Below are 16,534 nucleotides of genomic sequence, written 5' to 3'. Positions count from 1 at the left end.
TTATTCCTTTTATTTCCTTTCAAATGAAGATTTCTATATTTCAGGTAGTATATTTACTTTTGTATTAGTTGGAATATGGTTATAGCTTAATACACTGCCTCTATAGGAAAATAGTTAACTTCCTTCCAAGACCATCTTCAGATAAGGGAAAAACATGGTCCTTGAAGGTAGGTACTGTATTTTTCATTAGATATCATTGTTTTCCTTTTATTTTCTAGTATTTATTACAAGTTATGAAGAGCAGTGTAACAGCTGTGACTTCTTCTGTGTTTCCACCAGTATTGAATTCCAAATGATTCCTAACGTACACTGTTGAGTCATGTTACAGACAATCTGAATTCCACTACATTTCTACTTGGCTTCAACATTCCATTCTGCTTGAATCCAGAGTCTCATTTAACTTGTATTTGTTGGAGGGCATAAATGTTACTTGTATATTACAATGCTGTCACTGTGTGACATCCCATATCAATTTTGATGTAGATCACATTGCACTCAATCCGCTGTGATTATACTTAGAAAATATTGTAGTTGCTAGATGCAGTGTGATTTTTGGTTTTTCTTTCTTTGTTTTTTTCTTTCCCCTCCCCATTAACAATTGAGTCTATGGTTTAAAATGTGGTTATGGTCCTATAAGATAACTTGCTAAGCTATCAGTCTTTTTGTTACAACTAAACCATTTTTTAAAATTTTATAAAGCTGGAAATGATCAAATGCTGTTTTGTTCATTGTCAACAGTGTTGTGTTCATTTTATGTATGTTCCTTCTAAATAAGGAGCCTTCAGAAAATAAAATTATTCAAGGAGCAGCTATTTTTGTGGCTTTTGTAAGGTTTTATCATGCACCTTTTTGTTTCAGATCTCACAAAAAAGCACAGATGCAACATTGTGAACAAACTCATTTTTATTTCTCCTTTAGTGTGGCTTTTCAGGACTGACGTGCATCCCTTATAAGTGACCTGCGAAATGCACCTACCTCCACAAATTAAGACAGATTGATGAATTAAGCTGACATAATAACACCACACCTCATCTGCTTCAGTGTTGTCTAAAGGGAGAGTCATTGCCCTGACAGAGCTGCTGGCATGGCCTGAGCTGACAGGACCCCTCTTCTCTCACTGGTCTTGTGCCCTGGGGCCAGGTGCCTTGGGCTCTGTGGAATGCCTGCGTTCTTACACAGCTTTAGCCACACCTGCAGTAAAGCATAAAATAATCCTTTTCATCTCAGTTAAATAACAAAAGAAACAACCCTAGAGAAACAGTCTTGGCTTGGGCAAAGTATTTTGATCATTGTTTTTTTGTTTTGTTTGCTTTTTAACAGATTGACCTGGAAACCTGTTTCTTGTTTCCTCTTTCTTAGTAGATTGCTTCCTTTCCCAAAATAAGCAACACCAAATTCCTGTCACTGTCATTATTAGCAAAGGATTCTCGGCTCCTCTCAGACAACTTCTGTTTCAACACAAAACTTTGCAGTTAAATTATTTTCTAAAGAATTACCCTGTTACTTCTTTAAAGCCTAGAACCTGAGTATTAATTCTACAGTATTTGTTGGTCTATAATACTAAAAAATGTCACCAAATGAAGGATATTGACCACAGGCACTGTGTCATAGAGGATTTTTGGATGAGGTTCTCCTAGCTTCTTAGCTTGCCTGTTCCAGCATGGCCCATCCAAGAACATCCCCTGAGCAGTTGGAGCAGAGCCCATATTACACAAAACCTGACAGTCTCTGCTGGCTGAGAGCAGCAGTGAGTGTAAGGCACTTGGCTAACTGTACATTAAGTGTGGGGACTTTTGTCAATTTTCTGCATCCCAAGTGATGATCAAACTTTAATACAGTCTTATACTTTATTACAATTATTATTACAGGTCTATAAATTTTATAAAGTTACAGTGTCTAATGATATCCTAGTGTATCCAGCCTTTTCTGCATGTTGAGTGGCAGAGTTTGTTATTCCACAATACAAGACACTGTTTTTATAGTTGTCATTATCAAGTTTTTTGTATGTACTACATACTGTCAGCTTTAATGTTTTCAGACTTGGAGATTTGATCAGACAAACAGACTCTCACTACTTAGTCTTCACATTGTTTCATTGCTTATCTTTCAAACTGCCACTTGCTTATACCTTTCTGAAGTGGTTCATTAAAAGAAAAGGAAAAAAAAAAAGGGAAAACAAAAGGCCTTTAAGTGTTTAAAACATGGTAAGTATCTTTACTTTGGGATGTCATAGTGACATGACAGAATGACAGCTATTTTTCCATCAGCTCTCCAGGAGAAAAAATAAGTTACAGCAACATCTATTTTTTTTTATCACACTTCTTGCTCTGTAAATGTTAACTTCCTAAAAATAAAATAAATAAATAAACCTGCCCCAACAGAAAATTGTTTGAAAGTGAGTGGCTGGATGTGGCTCTCCCAGGCAACCTGCCAAGCCCTTCTTTTTACACAACTTCCAGTCAAAACTGATGCTCAGAAAGTATTAAAAAGAGTATTAAGAACAGTTCAGTTTAATCTGTCCTTTTTTTCTGGGGAAGAGCAAGCTAAGAAACTTATCTGCAACTGGAACCTAAGGTAAGTAATGTAAAGTGGTTTGATTTAAAAAAGGCCTCTTTGCCCCTATTGCACATTGTGATCTTATCTGTAAGGTGTTTTTCTAGAGACGGTTAAAGTAACGTACCCAAATTCTGTACGAAATGTTTGGTTTTCCTTGGCTTAGAAAAATATGCATCTTCAGACATAAATGGAATACAGCAAAAAAAGGCAAGCTAGATATCACGTGAAAGTCTGGTCTGTTGTGGCAAGTTTGGGGTAAGGAGTGTCCTCTCCTGGTGTTATTTTATATCTGCATGCTAATCTAGGAGGTGAACTAACCTCAGCAGTTCTTAAGGATTCAAATAGTATTTTGCCTCAGGTTCATCAGATGAGTGTTGAGTTCTCCTCCTCTCCCTCATCACTGAAGGCTGCTCAGCATTCACCTTTGTTTCTCTGTGCAAATGCCAGATTTTGGGCAGGCTGTTTCCTTTGAAAGGGTCACATCTCCCTTCCAGGGTCAAAGTCAAATGTTGTGTGTACAGTAAGTTGATGAGGAGGAGGGATGATTTCCTCAGGAGGAGGAGGAGGTGTGGCCTAATTAAACTTCTGTTGATTTGGCAACTTGAGAATTACAATGAGGACAACTAAACTGGTTGTCTCTGTTAGTAAGTATTTTTCCTCCCAAGAAAGAGAAAAGTTCTCCTCATAGCTATTGGCAGTTTCCCATTTGTACAATTTGTATTTGATTAACTTCTGTCCTGGATTCTGTACAAGAAAAGGCATTTTTGTTCTTTACACATGCTGCTGTCAGGTTTGCTGCAGACAAAAGTGGAAGTTACTGAGGTGTCCTCACTGGGTGATATGTGTCCAAAAACATAAAATAGAGGTTCTTTGGAACTGCAGATTTTGCAGCTATCCTTCTCAACCTAAAACTGGATGCTTCTTTGGATTTTTTAATTTATTTTTTTTTATTTACTTAATGACTTTTGTTCCTAGCTCTTTCTTTGTATCTTGGGACCTGTTCTTACAACAGGTCTGGAATATGCAGCCTGCTGTGAGATTGGTTTTCTTCAGCTGATTGAGATTATGAAGCCACAGAACTGTGCAGCGATTCATTTATTACTCAGTTATAACTCATTTCAAGTCAGTTGGGAATCTGCACTTTTACAGGTGAAGGAACCCCACTGATTCTCCCTAACTTATCCAGCTATCTTCTCCAGCACTCTTAAGCGAAAACTTGGTATTTAACATAAGATTTTGTGTTAAAATCTTGTTTTACTTATTTGTTTGTTCCCCAGTAAAGAAACTCAGCAGTATCTTCCTAAGCTCTCTTTTCATTAACTTCATGACCACCACCAGATCTCTGTGTGGTTTCAGAGGCCCTTTGTAAATTCACTTCAGAAGGCCAGTTGTGTTACTGACACACTGCAGCTCTGGGTGAGGTGTGGGCTGCATGGGGAGCTTTGGGCTTCACTGGATGCTGTGATGAGCAAACAGCTGCACAAAACAGAAGCACCAATGGAGTGGACTCTACCTATCAGTTATTCAGTAAAAGTAATTCATGTGTGTTCACTTGTGATGTGTCACCTGACAGCAACAGACAAAAATAAGAAGCAGCACTGAACATACCTGTGGAGATGGGGTGTGCTCACCTACAAGAAGGTGAGCCAGTCAGCTGCCCAGAGGCTCACGTAAGACTTACTCGTCCGTAGTCCTGGAATTTCACTTTTCAAAATGCTCTTTACCACTTCTTCCAGTTCAGCAGACATCACTACTAGCCCCGTAAAGAAATTTTGGAAAGGAAGATGTCCAAATACTTTGCTAACAGGCTTGCTCTAACAATTAACATTCAGTGTAGCGCTCTGTCCAACGGATGTTACCAACTTGGAGCCAGGTCTGACATGAGCAGCACTGAAAGCAGCAATAATGGATTTCAGTAGAAGGTCCTGCAGTCTGGTCCAGTAGTTAGTCACCAGGCTGCTGAGGGAAAATGTCTGTAGCTTCTTCTGGAGAAATGTACCAGCACTGGAAAATCCTCTCTTGCTATCCTTCCTCAGACACATGGTCTTTCTAGAGCACTTCTGAGGTTTACTAATGGTAAATGCTCTTTTTTGTTATTATTTAAAATTTTAAAAAAACTGTGACATTGCTGCGATTGCCTTATCCTAAAGTGGCAGACTTTTCAGCTTGTAGTTTGGCTTGAACCAGGACAGGAGTGATCTTTGTGGGGTGTTTTATGGTTTTGTGTGTGTGTGTTTACTCCTATCAATTTTAAGATACAAATCAATAAATCAGTTTGGAATCTGGATTCTTTTAAGTGTTTGGCTGACCCAAATCAGACTTCAGGGCAGTTCTCTAAGGTTCTTGCATTGATAGCTCAGAGATTGAGTCTCCATATAGGCCTTTAAAGGTTATTTTCAGTTCACCTTCATTGCTTTGTGGATGTTAACACATGAGTCCTGTATTGTCTGCAATCACTTGTTAGTGCATCCCATCTCTTGGACAAGCACAGTATCCATGCTCTGAGTGTAAGTGCTTCAGTGCTGAAATTTGGAGGAGGTTTCCTCAGGATGCCACCTGTGACTTCACGAACAACTTCATCAGTGGATTTTGCATTACCACCAGATGCCCAAGACTACAGAACAGGGAACCAAAAATCTGGGATTTGTTTCGAGAAAAAGAAAGAGGACTTAAAGAAATGAGTAGTTAAAATGCAGAAAAAATGGAGCTGTTATAAAGGCATTGTTTTAAAGATAGTTACAGTTCCAACGTCCCCTCTGACTGAAATTGTTTCAGAATTTCCTATGTGCAAGCAGTTATTATCTTAGAACCAACAAAACCCAGTTCCCTACAGCTTTGTGTCTCTTCTTTTAATTTTTTTTATTAATTTATTTATTTTCATTTTCCTTCTGCAGCTTGCAGGAACTATGGTGTCCCTAGATTGTACTTGGCTTACAAACTGGCCAAGAAGTTGAAAATTGTTAAAAGCTTGATAGAGTAGAAGAGAGGCTTAGTGACTGTACAGCCACAGAAGCTATGTTTCCTTAAGAAGACAGTAAGGAAAAATAGCAAAACAAACAAAAAGCCTTGAAAGATTTTTTAAGTGGAACCGTAATTTCGTCCGAATGAAGATACAACACAGTGAGGTATAGTAAAAACTGAATAAAAATATCCAAACATACAAATGTGGAGATGGAGCAGAAAGTTATGGTAAGATGGTGTGTGATTTCTACTCTTTACATACCTGTGTAAGAAGAATGTTATCAAATAACAGTCGCACTTCTGACTGATCCTTGGTAATATCAGCATTTGTGTTCAAATATCTCTGGGGAACGATTCAGTGGAAGTGTCTTTGTAGATTGGGTACTGAAAAAAGGGGGGGATAAACCCAACAAAACAACACTAGATTTAAAAGGAGATGCACAAACAGCCCAAAAGCCCACGACAGGTTACAAGCTGTGCCTCAAAACCACTACAAAGGTTCCTAGTGCAATGAATTCGGTGTGTAAAGTGGGATGTAAAAGGCAATGCAAGGGCTGAGTGTGGCTCACAAATTCCTTTGGTCTATCTTCAACCCTTTGGGTTGGCTTTGCTTACATTTTCTGATAAATTTTCTGGCAGTTGTTGGAAATTCTCTTACAAAACAAGATACCTAGTGCAAGGGGCTGCAGGCCCTCTCTGGGCCCACTGCTTCCCAAGTGTCTGAGGGCATTTTGCTGATGTGTGACAGAACTCTACATGTGATAAATAAAGCTGATTATCACGTCCATCCTACCTCCAGCAGATGTGATCAACTAATCATCTTATGCCTCTTTTATAATGTTTTTAACTTCAGCAGCAATTTTTAACCTAATTGTCACCAGGAGGACTACAGAGTTGATCATGTCCCTATACACATCTGCTTACTTGCATCTCCTTCAGGAGGAGCAAAATAAAGGCCACTTGGATCAAATTTATTATCTACATGATAACCTCCTGACCTTTGGGTACTTTAATAATCATTCATCAAATCACCCAGCATTGCTTCTTCTCAAGAACAGCAGCACCATTAATTTCCATAGTAATGCAGCTACAAGTTTATGGAAAACTTTTCCCAAATTGCCTCTACCTGTTGGCTATGCATACTGCTAAAATAAGCAGATGCTGTCACAGGACCATAGATGTGCTCATACATTTTATTTGATTTTAGAAAGGAAAATCAAACACACTTGAAGTCTGGAGTTTGGAGAGGGTGGACTCCTCTTAAGTGCATAAAAGGAACAAATGATGACTGGTAAGAGAAAAAATATTTACAGGAAGTCAGGGCAACAGTGGGTGATAGCTGAGAACTGGATAAAGCAAACTAGCCAAAAAAAAAAATACCACGACATCTCTTTACTACATACAAGTTATTACTTTTCAAGAAAAGAAAAAAAAAAGCTTCCCTCCCTGCTAGCCACTCTATTTACTCATAAGCTGTGGTCATATGATAGGAGGACATCCTTCTTGGTGCCACCCCTCCACCCTTCACTTTCCCACAGGAAAAGAAACACACTTTCACAGAGTTGCTTTCTCATGCTGAATCACAATTCACCTTAACCACAGTGACAGCAAAAAACACTCTAGGATGATGGTGGTTTGAAAATAACACCTCCCTTTCCTGCCCCTAGCAATAACTTTAATAGCTTCTGGCTGTTGTGGCTTGCTTAGGAAGCTGGAACATAAAGAAGTGTCGTATATGGCCAGCAAATTCCAGAGAGGCTTCTACATAAGACTGCCCAGCTCTGCAAATGGGGCAGGAAACGTCATCTGCCAAGTCTACACAAGTAGATCAAGGCTGTTATTAATCTGCAAGAGGCCAACTCTAGTGTTATCCCTATCACCAAAGAAATCACAGCAATTAACTGCTTCGTTATGATGTTTTACAGCTGGCAGCAACCTCTCCAAGAACTGAATCCACAACTCCTGCCTAGAGACAGGGATAAGGCCACACTGTGCCACAAACCCCGCTCTGGTTTGCATGGCAGAACCTCTTAACTGGAATTTGAAAGGTTCCCCCACTGGTTATATACTTCCCTTTCCCCCCCCACCCCTCGTGTTCTGCACAGCAGTGCTGTCTTTGAGTCACTCGAAACCCAACATCTCCTGCTCTGGTAGCACACTGTTGATGAGTCAGGGTTGGCTTTCTCTTGACATACAAAGGCCTTCCACAGGAAGTCATCAAGCTCTCATAAGCATCCATTCTAAGTAAAACAGTGTCAACCCTCAAATAAATTTCATTGTAAAGCTACATGTCCACATGTATGTAGTGAATATACATGACACATACAGTTATGAGACCACGCACCTATGAATGTTTGGTGGGGTTTGGGGTTTTTTAATGCCCAGTGTATTATAAAACATTGTTCACACAATGTTTCTGCTCTTTATTTTTCTCATTATCAACATAGATTTCAGGCCTTTAAAGAAAGCGTTCAGGTAAAAATTTTTGGGTTGTTTTCTGCCAGTTGAGACCGTTTAGCAAAGTAAATGAAAGTTAGTTCTTCTCATTTAGAAGAACAACATTAATTATAGAAAAATGCTGTAAAAGAATGTAAAATGTACATGGAAACAGACATCTAATTTTGAAAAGCGTGGTTAAGATTTTTTTCAAGTCTTACTTTTAATAAAAAAAAAATAAAATAGAGAGCTCTGTTATTAATGCCATACCACAAAACCTCAATTGAAGAAGTAGGAGACGAGCAATCAAATAAAAAATTAAATTTGCTTCGCTCTGGCAGTAACAAAAACCAGTTTCATTGCAGTGGAAAACAACTAATTAATTTGGGACAAGTTGTTGGGTTTTTTTTTCCCCCAGAGCAAAATTTAATGTAACAAATGTAACAAAAGTTACAATACAATGTTACTAACAGTTTTTTTTTTTTTGCATCTGTTGAAAAAGTCAGGATCACCTGTTGGATCCAGCAGGTAAAAAAAAAGTATATTAGCCTGTAAACCTTAAGGTTTAAAAACCTTCATTAGTCATTTGCACTCCACAATCAAGGGGGGACACTGCTGGGGACATGGCCAAGGGGTAACTGGTGAGCCAAATTCAGAAATCTGGATGTGTTGTATCAGGGTTTAGCTCCTACAATAAACATATAAAACCAGACAATTGGAAGACACAATAGATTAATATGTATCTCAGTTGTTGTTATTAAAGCTTGCTTGCGCTTTTTTATGTGGGAAAATACACCAATCCAAAGTTTAATTTCTTAGATGCCTGTACGTGGTTATAGTAAAAGTCACAATTACAAATGAAACTTCCTTTCTAAAGCTGGTGTGGTTTTATTCACGACCTCAGGGCTTTGCACTAAATGTCCTCTCTGTGCATGTTTGTGGAAAATACGAACATAACCAAGTGCAAGCTCTGTGCCACAAGGGCAAAGGAATGTATCCATTGCCCATTTACTGCACTTGCTGTCGTACAGCTGCTCTGGGAAGGGCTACAGTAATAATAGGTATACATCAGAAATGTGTTAAGTGTGTTAAGGGGGGGTTGTGGGGAGAGAAAGAAGTACACACTAGTATCTCTTTGGAAACCTGTAGCTGTTCAAGAGTAAAATTTCATAGCATAGTGCTTTTCTGCAGGAACAGACGACGAAAGCTCCTGGCCTGAGGAGGCTGTTGTAGCAGCTGGGCTATAGCATCCAAGGAACGTGCCAGACCCACCAAATTTATGAGCCCTTTCTACTCCAGCAGGCAAAAGGAAGCAACAGACTCAATGTGTGTTGGTTACCCTTAGATAATGGGAATCACCATGAAGTATGCTAAGCTGGCTTTCCAGTCACCTGTGTGGATCAGACATGCCCTCAAAAGTATTTATAATAATAACACTTACTTTTACCTCACAGACTCTTTCCAGTACTGGCATCCCTGAACTTGCTAGATGGCAATTTTGCAGAACTATTCATGTTCCTTCCTTTACTGCCTTCTCTATCATTTTCATGGCTATGGGCCTTGGCCTTGACCAAGTGACAGGCAACTAAAGCTTTGAACCGTTGTAGCCCTGCATATAGAAAGCATATTATAAGTAAGAATAATATTGCATAAATGCACTAAACCTTCTGCTATGAGAGCTCAAATCTGTATGTATTCTTGAGATATATATATATATATACACAAAGTTGACTAAAACCTCATATCTGTCTTCCAGTGAAACCTCCAACTACACATCCATTTAATTTAGAACTGTAAAACTCTTAACAGTGTAAGAATACTCCTGAAAAGATGCTGATGTAGGCAACCTGCTATAAAATGTAGGATACATTTGCAGCTTGGTGGTTGGGGACTTGAAGGATGTGTGTCATTCTCAACAGCACAGAATTCTGACAGAATGAGAGCCAGGAAATGCAGGAAATACTTCTTGCCAGAAAACAACAACTTTCTAGTATGGTAACAGTACTCTTCTACAGGCTGTTTGGATTTGTTTGTTTGTTTATTTTAAATGCCATAATAATGACAGTCATAAAAAAAAAATTCCATATTAGAATTCTGAAATGTAAATGCCACCCAAGATCCTAAGGTTCTATAGTACTACTGTGGTTTTTAATTAAGTAATATGTTGCACATAATGTTATTTATAAAGCAAACAAATGTAAGTTTCCCCACAATGAATGCTTAAAGCATTACAGCTTTGTTCCATTTTTCCCCTTTTCCATTTAATTTATACAAACTAATTAGTTAAATAGATCCATGACTTCACAACAATACAAAATATGTCAAAAAAAATTTTTAATAAACTGTTGACAAGTTATTCACTCCTAAAAACAACCCACTTGCATTAATCAGTGATTTGTGTTAAAGAGAACCATGAGATCAGTTTTAACATGTTTTGGGGCAGTTATAAACAGGTTTTTGAGGTTTGGCATCTAAAATTTTATTAAAATTTAATTAAAATTTATTTTTTATTAAAAAAAAGTGTGGTGATATTAAAATACCTGATCATCAGCAAACTTAAAAAGGGCTCCCATGGGGTCAGCACTAGGAGAAAGTATAAATATCAGCACTGCAGAAGAATTTCTATCAGAAAATGCTTTAGACAAATCAAATGGAGACAGCTTAATAAATGGATGGCCCAGGTTGTGAGTAATAAAATCCTGCACCATTGGTATTATCTAAAAAAAAATAGAATTATAGTATCCTATTTTTGTGTAAGCATTAACACATATGACTCTAAACATTTTAATAAAAATTTCAAGGGCAGTATTCCTGCATATAAAATTAGATACAAGTACAGTCTGAGGGAAATCAGTGATTTATAGGAAGCTGGATATTTTTTTTTCTGCATTTACTCTACCTGTATTACAGAGAGGATTTAAATCTTTAAGTCTTCTAATGCAACACCTTTGAAAGGTGTTAAGATCTTGGCTTAGAAAACTGCTGTATACAGCAGTCTTGTACTCACTGGGGTTTAAACTTCCTACTGAAGTTAACTGGGTTCTGTACCAAAATGAGAAACAATTTATAAAACCACATCTTAATGCTTTGATCCTATAAACCCTTACAGATATAATACTTTGAAATATCACCATTCTATCTCTAGACAGGTATTTTACAATATTTTACAATAACCACCTCCTCTTTAAAGAAATGGGGCAGTACTTGCAAATGTGATATAAAGATCTAATCTCTGATTAGAAATTCAAGAAACACTAAAGGTTTCAAACAGCAAAGTTAATTCAACCACTTGGGTTACAATCAGTACAGTATTTTTTAAAAGTCATATGTAAAGTTGTTGTATTCAGAACTAGAGTTTTCAACTTGCATTTTTGACATTTCAGTTATAAAATCTGTGATTTTCATAGTGTGTTAGCATAAGTGCTTTCAGGTGATAAATATATAGTAGGCCTGAGTACACAGAATGTGATGCAGGGGATGTACCAGTAGCTTTGTTTTTCTTCATTGTCCTGCTCACGAGCTCACCTGTGGTTTTACTTTAAAGCTTATCCTACTTTATAGGTGCAATGTGTCCCCAATTAGTAAAATGCCTTAAATTCGAGAGCAGGAGAGAGGCTCTGAGCTATACTAATTACAGGCTTTAGAGATGGAGAGGCTGTTGAAAGAGCTTGGTTTGGCTTCCAAGCTCCTGAGTGACTTTAAGGATATGTATGAATATGAGAACCGTTTAAAAACCTTCACAAACTGGCCTTTTGTAGAGAACTGCAAGTGCACTCCAGAGAATGTAAGTCTGAAAATTGACTATGCCTTATTTTTTTATGTACTGTGCCTGCATATGAGTTCATTGTTAAGTATATTCATGTTCAAGAGTTGTTTCCACTAAGCCTGAAGATGAAAAATTGGATGCTCCAACTTTCCTGTTCTTTGCTTAGAAATACCATAGTAGGATGAGTGGCTTCTGCATGGTCACTTCATTAGACTAACTACAGGATTAAATAGAGTTTTCTTTTTTGCTCTTGTCACTTAAAAGTTGATTCCTTGTATTATTCTGATCGCGTATTTTAATTCCTAAAAAAAAAAGAAGCCTGTATCAGAAGAAACAAGTACACATTCAGCAAGAAAGATGAAGTAGAATAGTAAATATTACTTATTACTCAGAAATGGCAAATATCTAAATGTTAGAAAACAATGTTTATGTCCCTGCAGGCTTTGACTTGAATATTAAAACAAAAAAAAAATCCACCTGACTTCTCCTCTGGCACACGTATGAAACCTCCAGGCTAAATCTTGGATGAGTCATAGTGCAAGAGTTACCCAGGAAGGTGTAAATTTCGATAACCGAAACAAAATTACTTAATTTTTAGTGTTCTGAACAGAAATAATAGGAAAACATAGAGGTTAAAGATGTAACATTTTACTCACATAATTTTTATTTAAAGGTTGTCTATGCCCATCATCTTCTGCTGGTTTTTTTGTGTGTTTTTTTTCCTCTGAAAATATTCTTTAAAGTCCTGGCTGTGGCAGATCTCATGTACTGCTGCTGAAGTTCTTGTGTAGCATGGCATCTATCTACTAAACGTTATCTGGCAGAACTCTGGCCACTCCTGTAGCCTGGGGGTGCCACAGCTTTGCAGAAATCTGTTCACTACTTGTAGCTTGCTCCTTGGTCCTTCACTAGTTACTTATTACCTGCTTGCAGTCCTCACACTTAAAATGTATTTTTCAGCTTGATCTGTGCTGCTAGGTAGGCATTATTTGGAAGCTCTCAGGAGCAGTTTACTGCTGTGAACATGGCAGTGTGTTGGTGGGGCTCTAAACCTCTGAACTGTCACCTGCAGATGGCAAAGGCAGGCTTTGTCCACTGCCCAAATGCAGACGAACCAGATGTGGCAAAGTGTTTCTTTTGCTTGATAGAGCTGGAGGGATGGGAACCCAACGATGACCCATGGTAAGCACAGATGTAACAATATTTAAAGTTTTCCTCCAAACTTGACAATATCCCCTTACTCATTACAAAAGCACCGATTTCTCTCCAACAGTTCACAAAACTAAAGCCTACTGAAAGCTCATCTTGCCCAGTAACCTTGAAATACTTCAAATTAGCTTTTATCTCGGATCCATTAAAACGTTTTGTATGTTTACTGTATAATACTTTTCCTCCTGATAAACAGTAGAAGTACCAAAAAAACCTGTCTGTTCAGATGTATTTATCTCTTGAAAAGTAACTTCCACGGGTCTAATATCTCATTCTGGGTTTACATTGCAGGAAGGAACACACCAAACGTCAGAGCTGTGGCTTTTTATCCCTTACTAAGCACTTTGATGACCTGACATTGGAGGAGTACTACACACTGGAGATGACACGCCTGAGAACCTTCCTCGTAAGTGTTAACCAAATAATTTTAATATAACATTCAAAGCTAGAATGTAAACTATCTTTGAATCTGAGAACTTCATTCTCTAAGATTTCCAAGCCCCAGCAAGGAGTGACTTCATAAGGCTAGAACATGACTTACACTGATGTAATAATTTGTGTTATTGGATAGGAAATCTGCACCTAAACACTTCTCAGCATAGTTTGTTGTCTAGATTTAAAAGGAAAACCTGTTCCCTTTGGAAATGTTTTTCCAACAAGTTATGACAGCAGAAAAAAAAAAAAATATCTTGGGTGAAATAATCGATCCAGGAAGCTCTACAATGAGCAGCTCTGTCCTTCTTAGGGAGGATGAACAACACATATGAAAAGACAAGATTTGACCAATCATTGCTTAACATGTCCAGTTTTACATATAAATCAGTCTGATTAAGCTTTCACACTTTAAAGCCTATTTTGAATGTTTTGCCGTTATCCAGTTTATTCCTCTCCACTTCTGGGATGTCATAAATGCCACAGTGTTGACATAGACAAAAACACACAAAACTGAGCTGCTTCAACTGATCAGCTGATCTTTTTATATGCCCCCTAATCCTATCAATAGTAAGAGTTAAGCAAATCAAGTTCCCTGACGAGTACAGGTTCTGCATCTTACTTCCTGGTGGGTTTTGCACAAATAAGGTCTTTGGCTCACTGATAATGTTCTCTACTGCAAATGTACCTTATGACTGCCAAGGTTAAGTATCTCAGTTCCCTATAAAACAGACTCAAAAACAAAAATGTGAGGTAAAAAGTAGGTTCACAATTTACTTTAAAACAAAAAGTATACTAGACGTAACCAAAAGTGGTCACTGAACTGAGCCTAGTGGCAATGTTGATGGAGGAATTTCTGCATCAAACAGGGGGATGTATATGAAATATCTGCCAAGCTGCTCTGCACAGACAGCAGTACTGCTGACCATAGCCAAAAGCAGACTGCTAAGCTAGAATTAGTGGCAGATCAGTGGGGTTTTTGAAGGTCTAAGTTTAAAATGTAGTCGAATGAAACAGTTACATTTTTCAGTTGAAAGTCTCAACCTTTTGCTTTGTTTTAAGTCCAAAATTGGCAGAAGCATAATAAATTCTTTTGAAGAAGAAGTCACTGCAACCAGGCAACGTCTTGTGGAAAACTTTGTCTCCAAGCACCATTACACACCACCACTGCCACCGGTGCCTCCCTGTGCTGATCCATCTGCCCAACATTCTGAAACCTCCTGCTGCCTGTCGGAAAAAATCCCAGAGAAGTGAAGAGTAAAGTCTGACTCTAAAATCATCTCTTCTTTATACAGTAAACATTTAGATTATTTTTTTTTTTTTTTAATCTGAGTGTTAACATAAATCTACAGAGTTGTGAGAGGAAATGTGGATAATTCCTTTCTTAGGCTCCCTGGAACAGAGGTCATAACTGTTCATATTAACTCCTAGGTGGGGACTCATAGTAGTCTCACTAACCTGTGAAGAGATGAAAAATGTCTCAGTGAATACTTATATTCTAGTTTTTAGCAGACTGACTTTTTTTGAATAAAGATTCACAGCTATGAGTGCCTCCTGTGATCTGTACCATGCTCCAGTCTTACAGTTAGGCTGAAGTCAGAACAGTTCTTCATCAAAAGGCTTTCCATAGAACACAAAGGATCTGTGTGTCTGCAACAACTGCTCTCTCTAAGCACCTACATCATCTACCCTCCTGCTTACCATTTGCTGATCTTTCTGGATCAGATGCAATTTGCCATAGATAGTGACATCTGTCTAAATGCATTCTTTGGAACTCCCTCAACTTTGCTTGCCCCTCTGCCGGAAAATCCTCATGCTGGGGATCCTAAAAACATATGTGTTTCAACATTCTTTAAAGCACTTATGAGTTACCTATAGTGAGAGTAAATTATCTTTTAACTTGACACAACAATCCATGCTGTATTTTTTCTTAATCTACAGGAATAATGTTGGCATGCTAAAAGCTTTAAAAAAGCCCAAACACTTTAAATACATGTTTATTGAAGAAGCTTCTGTTCTAGCAGAGAAGTTATACTCATTTTTTAGATGTTTAAAGGATAACAACCCAAAGTTCTTCTCTAGAAAGTGGAAAAGGAATGAGGTGGAAGAAACCTGAAAATGTACTTTGCCTGCTTCTTTCTGTTAGAACTGAATTACAGCGTCAGCCCTCAATTTTACAACTATAACCATATAATCAATGACAACCACGTGACAGTATTACACAAGAACTATGAGTTAGGTTGCATCTGAATGCAGGAAAACAAGAACTGGAAAATTAAGTCAAACAATGCACAAGAGAACTTAACTTGTAAATGTCCCATGAATAACCCAGCTGTTATTGCAGTCACCAGACTGGGACCAGCAGTCGTTGTGTGGCACATGAACTTTCTAGGCTGAAGCAGAGTGCCAGCTAGGTATGCTCTTGTGGAAACTGGTATTACAGCTCTGCTGGAGAGCCTCTTAGGCTTGCCTGTAGAGGGCTGGGCACAAAGCTATGCAGTCAAACCTGTACAAACTGCATTCTGGGCAACTTTTGATTTAGTAAATCAAATCATGATGGAAAAAAATTTGCAAGCTTTGTAGAATCTTGGGTGAACTAGGAAATGTGAATGTTGCACTGGAGACTCCATTGAGTTGTGCCACTGTGCCAAAATCTCTTTACTTCTCCATGAGAAGAACTAACTTTGAAACTTTGAAATTAAGTCAGCCAGCCAGAGGAGAATGGAGTTTCAGTCCCTACACCAAGGTATGCAATAGAACTTTAGATAAAATGCATAGGATTTGAATTGGGAAGTTGAAGCCAGGTCTCCCCTAGTTCTGGAAGTGACCTTATCTACAACAGCAGTAGAAGAAAAGTGCATCTCAAACTCCTTTGAAAAACATTCATATTCAGTGTGTTGTTGCTGATGACCAAGTAGTTCAAGCAACACTGGTTTTGTGCCCTTTCTCCTTAACACACATGCATGAAACTTCCCTTTTAAAAATTTATGTATCACTAATGAGATGGGAAAAAGAGCTGGTTGCATATTACTGGGGACAAACTATACTAGTGATAAAAAAGTACAGCTATCAAAAAAGACTCTTCACCAAGACCCATTAATTAGCATTTTTGAAAATTCTAGTGCATTCCACATGAAAGTACTAAAGCTAGACAGGTAACAAAAACATTTTCAG

General features: G+C 38.0%; 1 protein-coding gene across 1 annotated transcript; it reads left to right on the top strand.

The window, feature by feature from the left end:
• Positions 1–11,599: 11,599 nt before the first annotated feature.
• BIRC5 (baculoviral IAP repeat containing 5) lies at positions 11,600–14,614 on the top strand. The gene is made up of 4 exons (XM_008945541.1): positions 11,600–11,737; positions 12,792–12,901; positions 13,220–13,334; positions 14,423–14,614. The coding sequence occupies exons 1-4, from the start codon at positions 11,600–11,602 to the stop codon at positions 14,612–14,614; spliced, it is 555 nt and encodes a 184-aa protein (XP_008943789.1).
• Positions 14,615–16,534: the final 1,920 nt, after the last annotated feature.

The sequence above is a fragment of the Merops nubicus genome, unplaced genomic scaffold, assembly GCF_000691845.1.
Source record: "Merops nubicus isolate BGI_N331 unplaced genomic scaffold, ASM69184v1 scaffold7328, whole genome shotgun sequence".
Taxonomy (NCBI): domain Eukaryota; kingdom Metazoa; phylum Chordata; class Aves; order Coraciiformes; family Meropidae; genus Merops; species Merops nubicus.
The sequence above is the reverse complement of the archived record's forward strand: the minus strand, read 5'-3'. Positions and strand labels throughout refer to the sequence as shown.

Coding starts and splice junctions, on each gene's coding strand:
- BIRC5 (XM_008945541.1), top strand. CDS start 11,600: ATGGAGAGGCTGTTGAAAGAGCTTGGTTTGGCTTCCAAGCTCCTGAGT. Junction 11,738..12,791: donor GCAAGTGCACTCCAGAGAAT/GTAAGTCTGAAA, acceptor TGTCACCTGCAG/ATGGCAAAGGCAGGCTTTGT. Junction 13,335..14,422: donor CACGCCTGAGAACCTTCCTC/GTAAGTGTTAAC, acceptor CTTTGTTTTAAG/TCCAAAATTGGCAGAAGCAT.